Consider the following 10902-nt stretch of genomic DNA (forward strand, 5'->3'; position numbering starts at 1 on the left):
GGCCTCCACGCACTGGGCTCTGTTATTTCATCAGCAGTTTCAGAAGAACCTGCCAAAAGCAGTTATGCCTCACTGCAATGTGTAGCTTTTTCCTGCCATTTTTTCATAATAAAAGAGGGAGTGAAGCTCGCTCGCTCTCTCCCTCCACCCCCCTCTCCCAAAAAGAGCCAAATGGATGCAAGAAAAAAAAAAAAAAAAAAAAAGAACCCACACACCAATCTCCGAGGGGATGCCAATGAGGTGTGGCTTGTATTTAAATATCCAATATGTCAATGTAAGGGGAGTGGGTATGTATATAAAGTGCCGTTTGCATCTGATAGCTGGACGAAGCCAGCTATGAGAGGCCGGGGGAGATGGATGCGGAGGGGAAGAGGCACTTTGACTGAGAGCAAGGTCAGGAGCACGCTGCCCCGCGCTCCCCGCCGCTGAGAAGTTCCTTGGACGCGAACAGACGTCGACTGCAGCTCGGCAGAGCGCGGAGCAAGCGAGCTAACGAGGGAGCGCCGCCGAACCGCCCGCGCCCGCTGCGGGAAGAGGCAGTTCGCGCCCCGTGGCCCCGGCTCGGCCCGCGCGCGCCCAGCACAACCAGCGCCGCAATCGGCCCAGCCATGGCAGAGGTGGGGGGCGTCTTCGCCTCCTTGGACTGGGATCTACACGGCTTCTCCTCGTCTCTGGGGAACGTGCCCTTAGCTGACTCCCCAGGTTTCCTGAACGAGCGCCTGGGCCAAATCGAGGGGAAGCTGCAGCGTGGCTCACCCACAGACTTCGCCCACCTGAAGGGGATCCTGCGGCGCCGCCAGCTCTACTGCCGCACCGGCTTCCACCTGGAGATCTTCCCCAACGGCACGGTGCACGGCACCCGCCACGACCACAGCCGCTTCGGTGAGGACGCGGTCGGGGGAACGGGAGGCGGGCGGACGGCGCACTGGGGAGCCCACAGCTCCGGGCTCAGGCGTAGGGCCCGCAGACCGCCCCCGGGCTTGGTGTCGTCCGGGCCAGTCGAGGCGAGACACGACGGCGCGGTCGTGGGCCTCTCGACATCAGGGGGCCCTGCACCCTCGGACACTCTCAGGTGGGGGCGGGGGCGCCTTGCGGTGGGGCCTCTCCTTTCGCCGCTCCACAGTATCTCCCCGGGGAGCAAGGGGGTAGTTCTGGGAGCTGGACTCTAAGCCTTGAATGAAAGCAGGTGGAGCTGAGACAGGGATGGGAGCTCTCGCCTAGGAGGCCGGGACCGTGGCTGCAGCGCGGGCCGAGCCTCGAAGGCAGCTGGGCTGTGGCAGCTGATTTCCTGGAACAGGATCCTGCATGGGCCGTGGGCATGTGAGGCGGTCGGCCGGCACACAAATCGCTTTTGGCCCGTGGGTACCAGGCAGCTGTGGCCTCCGCCTGCCTTATGGTCGCTCTGTCCAGGGTAGGAGACAATCCAGGCAGCCTGGCACGAATTGGGAATCTAGGAAAACCTCGCGGTGTCCACCGTGTAAGGGCACAAGTCCTGGGGCAGCTTTTGCCGGAAACTACCTCTGGACTCCTTGCCTCAGTGAGGAAACCGTCCTGGGCCCACTCCCAGTCCCAGAAACAGTTGTCTCTTGGGCCCAAAGCAGGAAACGTTCAACCTCCATCCAGGATTGTCTGTTTGCCTGCCACTATACAAACTGTTCAACACAGCTGCCTGTCTCACATATAGAACTAATTACACAATTAATATAAGCCTTGATCTGAGACAAAGATCATTAGGTTTCTAAGCAAATGTGTTCGCTCCTCGGTAATTTGCCATTTTTATTTTCAATTTCCAATTCTATACTAAGACATCATGGGGGGTTCTGTGACAGCTACCTTTGCCCCTCCGCATCCTCCAATGTCCTCTGCTTCCTCCCAAGGACCCTATAATCCAAGAAAGACACCTTTTCCCCAAGCCAGTAAGATGTTCTGCCTACACTCAGACATGACACCCTTCCCTTCTTTTTCCCACCCTCCTTGCCAACATCTGCCCCAACCCCCCCAAACCTCTCCATCCTCCTATTCTCCATGCCTTGCTAGAGCTGCATCTGGAGTGCACAGCAAAAAGGGGAACATAGGGGCCAGTGCGGGGTAAGGCCAAGCCTAGCAAACAACTTAGGGGCAGGGTTGGTCTTCCTTGCTGGGAACAGGCAGAAACCCTAATGAGGTCTATGGTATCTTGGAAAAATGCACTCAAACATAGCTAGAGTACAGTAGGTTGGGAGGGGTAATGGAGGGGTGCAGGTGTCTGTATAAACTTGCAGCAGGTCCTCAAAAGGGTGATAAGGTGGAGTGGGAGGAGAGGGGGTGTTAACTTGGCTCCTTTCCCTTTCATTGCTTGTGATTTTGCAGTCCCCTTTTGTTCCTCTTCTTAAGGAATAGGACTCCCACACCGGCCTCAGAGCCTTCCTGAAATGGCATAAAGATACCGGGGTAACTCATTGCCGATATGTAACCAAAAAAAAAGATCATGAAATGATGGAGAGATGTGGGGTGGGGGTAGCGAAAGTGGAAAAATTATGAGCACACCTCCCAGCAGCTCCAAATATTTTTCTGATTTTGTGCCTAAGCTGAGCCCAGTAACCTACAAGGTCAACATAAATCAGTAATAGGCTCTTGGGATAAGTGGTCTTTAATTACCTCCCTAAAGACACATCTTGATTTCTTTTCATTTCCCAGGTCTGCTAAGGGTGTTAAGTTTAAGGAGAAACCAAAGGAAATAAGATTGGCAGGAGGAAGGGACATTTTCACTGCTGCTTAACTGACTGCTTCATTTTTGGTTTTGCCTTTAAAAAAGAAAACAACACTGGCTAAGAGCACCTCTGCATCACCTTTTCCTTTTCCTCCTTCCCTGACTTCCTGTCACTTTCCTGCACTTCCTGTAAAGAAAATGATAACTAGCCAAAGCTGTCTCTTTGTAACCTTCCCTGCCAACTTTAAAACACATACTCTTTCTCAGTTTAGCTTTTGGCACAGAAAGAGGTGGCGTTCAAGTTTGCTAACTCTTTCCTCCCTCCACATTTGAGTTAATCAGCCAGGGTATTCAATAAATTGAAACTTTAACATTCCATAAGTGCTTTAGCAGTCAACATTCCAGCAGGGTAAAGTAGGCCAGACTTAAGATATAAAATATTATAGATTTCTGCTAGGGGGGAAGAGGTAGTCTCCAAAAGCCATGTGAAGTAAATAGCTATTTGTTGTAATTGGAGAGCAGGGCCCCCAAGGATTACCCTGGAATCCATGTGTTCAGAACAAGTCAGGCTAAGCCCAAGAGCAGTCCCGACTCCAAATAATAACCTGTTGGCACAGCATATGCTCTCCGCTCTCCATCTGCAATCAGTAGCCAGGAGTATTTCAATCACCGCCTGGCTGGTAGCATTTATATGAAGTTCACAAGGATACTGACATTCCGAGGGGCACCTGTGGACTGGCAGAGCAGAGCTTGGGAGCCAAACTGAAGGAGAGTCCTCCCACCAGGTGGGATGGAGTGGGCTCATGCAGCTGCCTTGGTTCTTGAGTGATCTGGTTCTCATTTGGCAAGATGCCAAAGCAGCACTGTCTCGGCCCCAAAGGTCTGACAGGATGGCTGAAGGATTCAGGCAAGTTATGGAACTAGATTAAATGACACATTAGACAGTCATCTAGCTAGGTTCTGAAGCAGTGGGGCCCAGAACAGATCAGTTTTGACTGAGGGCCTGGGGAGAGAGGTATAAGAAGTGTCTGGAAATTGTCAAGAAAAGGGCAGAGCCTGATGTGGGCAGGTCAAGATGAGGCAGAGTAGAGAGAGGTCCTGGGCCTTGAAGGGGTAAGAGTACTGAGGACAAATTTTGTCTACTTAATACTTCACCTCAACACTTTGCTGTTAACACCCCTGTCCAGCTGTAGCTGGGAAAATATGAAAATGGCTTATTTTCTCTCCCCCTTCATGCTGGCTGGGATTCAGGAGAAGGTTTAGGAATATCTCTTCCATCATCATGTGCCACTGGGTTCCCACAGTTTGAAACCAGCTAATAGGAAAGTTGGCGAGGGAAAATGATGCCCAAAGACAGCTGGGCAGGGATAATTCCAGCTGTTGGAGACCCCTGTTACTGGACACAACCCAAGTGACTTCCTGTATGATCTGTCCTTTGGCATCAGGGTTAACAGAGAGTTGGAGAAAAACTGTGGTGACTCAAATGGCCACACCTCTTGGGTTTCATGATTTGTTCTCACACTATGTCTTGGGCAGTGAGATCACAAGCTGTGCTCTGCTACTTAATGAGCTCAGGGTTGTCAGAGACATGAGATACTTACAGAATGAGGGAACTCAGACTTGAAGCTCAGGAGTAACCCGCCTGAGCAAAGCAAAGAACTAAAGGCTCCCACATGTTAGTGTCCCTCAGAGTTTAGGACCCAGAACTGAATCATGACCTGGTTTCTAGTTTCCTTTCCATACTGGGCACTCTCCTTTGAACATGCTCTGTTTTTCCATTTTCTTCTCTAAGCACAGTAGAACTAAACACACCATTCTCAGTGTGGTCTAACCATGGCAGAGCAGAGTGGGACAATCCTCCCTCCCTTTTGTTAGTTACCAGACCTGTATCAGTGAGGCCTTATATCACACTAGCTTTTTTTCTATTTTTTCCACTAGCTTTCTAATTTTTAATTTTACATGTCCAATTGTACATTAGCTTTTTAATAATCCTGCTAATCATCCATCATACTGAGTTTGCCTTGTTCAATTAAGTCTCTTAGCCATTGTTGTGTTTTACTAAGCCACATTTCCCCATTGCAGAGATGGGTAGACTTGCGTGTAATTAAAATGCACAAGAACACAAAATAACAATACACATTTTCAAGAAAATATACATGGTTGCCTGAAATGGAGGGGCAGATGGGAGCAGGGTATGAAGAGAAAAAGAAAGAAAGAAATAGATAATTATAAAGCCCTTGCACAGACCAACTATGTTAATAGGACATGATCTAAGCAGTACAGCTAACTCAACTGTCTGCACTTGAGGCTCACCCTCCCCCAACCAAACCCCAAACACAAAACACTTTGGGAAATTTGGGAGACCAAAGTGCAGGACTTCACATTGATTCTAATTAAGCATAGTTTGCTGGAGCCACTCCATTTTTCCATCCTCTTGAAATCTCTTTGGATATTGATTGTGTCATCCCTCTCAGCTGTACGTGTTCTAGAACTAGGATAAGCGGTCCTCATATGTTCTCTTACAAGTCATTTATTGAAATATCAAACGGAGCAGAACCAAATGCAAAACGTTGTGCAGTGCAGCTGAAGATTTGGTTGCATTAAATCAGTGTCTGATTAACCCTTACTTGGCACTGGGTATTTTCTCTTCCCCTCCTACCGTCTTGTCTCAATCTCATTTCCCGAGACTCCTTTCTTTGTACTGTAAAATTTAATAGCAACCAGACTGAGAATAAAACTTGGAGGATTTCAGTGTGAGAGGCCAAAGGCCAAACCCTGAGTGTTCTATAGAATTGCAGCAAAATAACCTTACATCCTTCCAAAAGATCTGGGTGGGTTGTGGAAGCACATGCCCCCAAAGCTGCCATACCTGAACAGCAGCCCACCAACTTGAGTCACTGGGGTTCCTCAGGAGACTTCCCAGTAGAGTTTTAACCTGATTTTAAAATTAGCCACTTAAAATTCTTGATCTTGGAAAATCAGCTCTACTCCCTATATAGATTACATAGAATATTATTACCCTTAAGAATTGCATTTTTGGGCCAGGCACAGTGGTGCATGCCTGTAATCCCAACACTTTGGGAGGCCAAGGTGTGCAGATTGCTTGAGCCCAGGAGTTTGAGAACAGCCTTAGCAACATGGTGAAACCTTGTCTCTAGAAAAAATAAAAAATTAGCTGGGTGTGGTGATGCGTGCATGTAGTCCCAGCTACGAGGGAGGCTGAGGTGGGATGACCACCTGAGCCTGGGGAGGTTGAGGCTGCAGTGAGCCATGATCACACCACTGCACTCCAACCTGGGTGCCAAAGTGAGATCCTGTCTCAAAAAACAAACAAACAAAAAAACAGAATTGCAATTTTGGATAAGAAAGACAGCCAGATATGAGCTCATTTCATACCTTGGATGACTTAAACAAGTTTTTGGTCTGTATGTTGAGAAATGTGATTAGAGGCAGGAATATCAAAGAGGAATCTAGTTGACTATTATGTCTGTATCTAGATAATAGACGTACTATCTTGGGACAAAATTGTAGTCTTCAGTATCACCAGGATTTCAGTTCTGGGTCCTTTTTCCCACTTAGGACTGCTGCTGGGTAAATGAAAGCATTTTCAAATCTTCACCTCTAATATTGTCCGCTAGGAGGACATTTCTGAATTTCTTCTCTTTGGCCTAAAAGTTACAACATCTCAAATCAGTATTGAGTCCAATACCACCTGCCAACTCTTTGCTGTGGATAAACTTAAAATTCTCAAAAGAGAATGATAGGCTTGTCAGCTTGAGGCTGTACTAGCTGAGAATGCTTTTTAGGAGAAAGCTCTCATGTGGCCAAGTTTTGCCTCCTGCCATAAGCAGGGGGAACAAACAGTGAGTGGCCTGTGTGACCTTTGTTAGAGTCAGCTACAGGCAGTTGACGGCCTCATGTGGCTTTAAGGACATGGGGGCTGACAGGGCACAAAACAAGTTCAGCCTAGAGGACAGCAAGGTAATGCTGCGTGCTCTAAGGAAGAGGGAGGTTACAGGGAAAGATACAGAAACCTGTCCTTGCATTTAGAAAACTGACTTCCTGTTTCTTGAATTTGAGAGCAATAGCACCTTGCAATTATGGAGCTTTTGTAGCCAAAGCCTTCTCATGGTCTCTTCCTCATAATATGCCTAAGACTGTTGAGTAGAAGCAGAGATGGTGTCCCCCGTTTTACATATGGAAAAACTGAGGCCCAAAGAGACTAAGTACCTTCTCTGAGGTTCCATTCTTGCCGCAAAAGATGGTTTCATCAGGCATTTTATCAAAGGCACACAGGGCTGGCCTCCAGTTGGGGACAAATGACTGGTAGCTCATGTCACCTGAACAGCTTTCTCTTAGTTTGATGCTGGTAATGGGAATAGTGTTCACTTTTTGCCCTAGGAATCCTGGAGTTTATCAGCCTGGCTGTGGGGCTGATCAGCATCCGGGGAGTGGACTCTGGCCTGTACCTAGGAATGAATGAGCGAGGAGAACTCTATGGGTCGGTAAGTTTAAGGGTTTTTTTTTGTTTTTTTTTTTTTTTTGGTCAGAGGTTATTACAACCAGTGTTTGGACAATGTAAAGCAAAAGTATAAAAATATTTATCTGGGGACCAGGCACGGTGGCTCACGCCTGTAATCCCAGCACTTTGGGAGGCTGAGGTGGGCAGATCACAAGGTGAGGAGTTCAAGACCAGCCTGGCCAACATGGTGAAACTCCATCTCTACTAAAAATAAAAAATAAAAAATTAGCTGGGCATGCTGGCATGCACCTGTAATCCCAGCTACTCAGGAGGCTGAGGCAGGAGAATCACTTGAACCTGGGAGGCAGAGGTTGCAGTGAGCCAAGATTGCGCCACTGCACTCCAGCCTGGGCAACAGAGTGAGACTCCATCTCAAAAAAAAAAAGAAATTTATCTAGCACTTGAAAGCCCTTTTTTAGCTGTAAAGGAGTAGTGTCTTCTAGTTACTTCTTGGCTGCTCAGGGTCTTGCTACATAACACCTTCACTCATTTGGCCCCCACCAAAACAAGCTTTTTTTTTTTTTTTTTTTTTTTGCTTTGAGATGGAGTCTTACACTGTTGCCCAGGCTGGAGTGCAGTGGCGCAACCTCAGCTCACTGCAACCTCCACCTCCCCTGTTCAAGTGATTCTCTTGCCTCAGCCTCCCGAGTAGCTGGGACTACAGGCATGCACCACCATGCCAGGCTAATTTTTTGTATTTTTTAGTAAAGACTGGGTTTCACCATGTTGGCCAGGCTGGTCTCGAACTCCTGACCTCAAGTGATCCACCCGCCTTGGCCTCCCAAAGTGCTGGGATTACAGGCATGAGCCACTGCACCCGGCCCCAAAACATAAGCTTTTCTCTGATACATGTGATTTTGCCTTTTTCATTAGAAGGCCAGCTAGTCTGATGATAACAGTAACCTGTGCTGGTTTGGCAGTAGATGGTCAGGGTTTGGGGCATTAACCCTCCAGGGGAGTACATCTGAATTTGAATGTGTACCCAGAGGAGTAGCAGACTAGCAGGCACAAAAATAGGCAGTGGAAGAGGTGGCTTTCAAATTGAGATTCTGAGGTTAACAACACAGTCCCTGATTTCCAGATTGCTTCAGCTGAGTCCCAAAGGCCAAATGAAACAAACAAATGAAGAATGAGGGTTCCAGGGTCTGGTGACAGCCTTAAGCCCTCAGCTAGGACTAGGCTAGCGGCAGTGCATTTTCTCTATTCTGGAAGCTAGCCTAGCACTGAGGAATGGTGAGTGATTTACTGACCTTAACCCTTCCAGGGGATCCCAACTCCTGGCTCTGGCTTTTAAGTCACATAGCATACTTTCTGGCTGCCTGCACCCCATGAAATCAGAACACATTTTTCCATGACACCTAAGAGATAGGCCTGTCCCCAGCACTCAGTATCGGCAACTGCAGCAAGTAGTATGGCGGTTGGATCAAGTGTGAGAAGGGACAGAGGCAAGAGACCCAGGAACTGCCAGCCTGAAGTAGCCAGATTGGAAGAGCTTTTCAAGGAGATCTTTTCTGAGCTTTCAGACTGACAGGCCTGAGACCCTTCATTAGGAGAGATCACAGCTCACCTCCCATGGAGCTTTATATAGATCCGAGGCCTTTGCCTGTTAGTTGACATGGTTGACTGTAATCTCAATGAATTTGAACATCATTAGCTCTAAGTAGGGAGAAAGCTCAGTGGGTGCCAGCAGGGCATTGGGAGGCCATAGCAGCAATTCTCAGGCTCAAAGAGCCAGGTGATGCCATCTCCTCCAATCTCCTCCCTTCAGGAAAGATTTCAACTAAAACATTTTTGTGTAACTCATGAAAGAGAATGAAGGAGATACAGACAAGAGTGTTTTGTGCTATTTGGAAGAAAGATACCTCCAGTAATACAGAGAGATAGGACTGGAATTTTCTAACATCAATGTGCTATTGCTATTTCAGGGTTTCTCTACTAGCAAGCTGGGATAGGAGAAATAGTCATATAATGGGTTCTGCTTTATTTTCTCACCCTCACAGAAGAAACTCACACGTGAATGTGTTTTCCGGGAACAGTTTGAAGAAAACTGGTACAACACCTATGCCTCAACCTTGTACAAACATTCGGACTCGGAGAGACAGTATTACGTGGCCCTGAACAAAGATGGCTCACCCCGGGAGGGATACAGGACTAAACGACACCAGAAATTCACTCACTTTTTACCCAGGCCTGTAGATCCTTCTAAGTTGCCCTCCATGTCCAGAGACCTCTTTCACTATAGGTAATGAACCTCTGGTGTGCCCTCTGTGACCCATGTACTCTGGGGCCACGGTTGTCTCTGCAAGCACTATATTCATAGCTTTTCAATCCTTCCTTCCTATCATTTTAGATAACAGAAAAGCACTTACTGTTGAACTCAACCCAGCTGTTCCCTTGTTGTTCAAACTGTATATCAAGGTTGGGTTATTTTGGGGAGGGATGGGGGGGCTGGGCTCGAGGGAATCTTGTATATACTTTTTTCTTTACTCATGTTCCTTCCCCTGAGGTAGCATAACAAAGAATGGGAGCCCCTGCTAAGGGCCAGGGGTGTCTTACCCCACAATTTACTCAAATACCTTGACAATGGGTATAAATGAAAGGCCAAGGAATCTGCCACAGATGCTACCTACAGAGCTTTGGAAAAGTCTCATTAAGAAAATCCTTGGGGCTACAGCCTTGCTGCAAGCCTTCCCTGCATTGGCTCTGCAGATTTCTCATCTGTCCTGACATGCAGTTTTCCTGTCATTGGAAGTGGGAGATGGGGTAGGTTGTAAGAAAATGATATTAAAATGTAAGCATGGATACTGTGCATAAGGACAAACTATTTATAAAATGTATATGCTATTATTTATTTTATATATTTATTTATTTCAAAATAATAATTTTATTTTTAATGAGAGATGCGATGGCTGGATTTTCATCAGAAAGAATAAGGTCCTACTGAAACAGGATAAAATGAGTTATTAAAGGCTTTTACTGACAATAAAATTTGTCTTTATATTGTAAGATTCTGTCTAATTCTAATGATTTGTACATTTAGTAGGGTTAGAAGGTTGGCCAGCTTCTTTCTCTCCAACTCATTAGAATTTTCTGATATTGGCATCACACTGCCTATGCTAGATGACTCCATCAGCCAATACGTTAGCATTATCTAGAGGCCTTATGTGAAGTCCTAGTGGTCCTTTCCAGTTCTATGATTTTAAACATACAGGTGAATCAAAGCTTCAGGAAGGCCTAGACCAACAGCTATTACTGAAGCTCCCATTTGTGCTTAGGACTATGCATAGAGAAACTCTCCTTTGGGACTTGGTTAGGGTCCAAAGCCCTAAGGTCAAAACACTAATTGGGGGCTTCTTACTTCAGATATGAAGATGAAGGGATTCAAAATAAACACAAATCGGCTGGTGCAGTGGCTCACACCTGTAATCCCAGCATTTTGGGAGGCCAAGGCAGGTGGATCACTTGAGGCCAGGAGTTCGAGAACAGCCTGGCAAACATGGTGAAACCCCGTCTCTACTAAAAATACAAAAATTAGCCAGGCATGGTGGCAGGTGCCTGTAACCCCAGCTACTCGGGAGGCTGAGGCAGGAGAATCACTTGAATCTGGGAGGCAGAGGTTGCAGTGAGCCGAGATCATGCCGCTGCACTCCAGCCTGGGTGACAGAGCAAGATTCTAATTCCAAAAAATAAA

The 10902-nt window shown here is 47.1% G+C and overlaps 1 protein-coding gene across 1 annotated transcript; it reads left to right on the top strand.

Annotated features, from left to right (window-relative positions):
• Positions 1 to 282: 282 nt before the first annotated feature.
• On the top strand, positions 283 to 10217 carry FGF16 (fibroblast growth factor 16). The gene is made up of 3 exons (XM_529049.6): positions 283 to 882; positions 7091 to 7194; positions 9212 to 10217. The coding sequence occupies exons 1-3, from the start codon at positions 609 to 611 to the stop codon at positions 9455 to 9457; spliced, it is 624 nt and encodes a 207-aa protein (XP_529049.2). The 5' UTR covers positions 283 to 608; the 3' UTR covers positions 9458 to 10217.
• The last annotated feature ends 685 nt before the right edge of the window (positions 10218 to 10902 follow it).

Source organism: Pan troglodytes, chromosome X, assembly GCF_028858775.2.
Source record: "Pan troglodytes isolate AG18354 chromosome X, NHGRI_mPanTro3-v2.0_pri, whole genome shotgun sequence".
In the NCBI taxonomy this organism is placed as follows: Eukaryota; Metazoa; Chordata; class Mammalia; order Primates; family Hominidae; genus Pan; species Pan troglodytes.

Bases quoted from the DNA above. Each gene is read 5' to 3' on its own strand.
- FGF16 (XM_529049.6), top strand. From the start codon at position 609: ATGGCAGAGGTGGGGGGCGTCTTCGCCTCCTTGGACTGGGATCTACAC. The intron at 883-7,090 runs GTGAGGACGCGG...TTTTTGCCCTAG, and splicing joins CCACGACCACAGCCGCTTCG to GAATCCTGGAGTTTATCAGC. The intron at 7,195-9,211 runs GTAAGTTTAAGG...TCACCCTCACAG, and splicing joins GAGGAGAACTCTATGGGTCG to AAGAAACTCACACGTGAATG.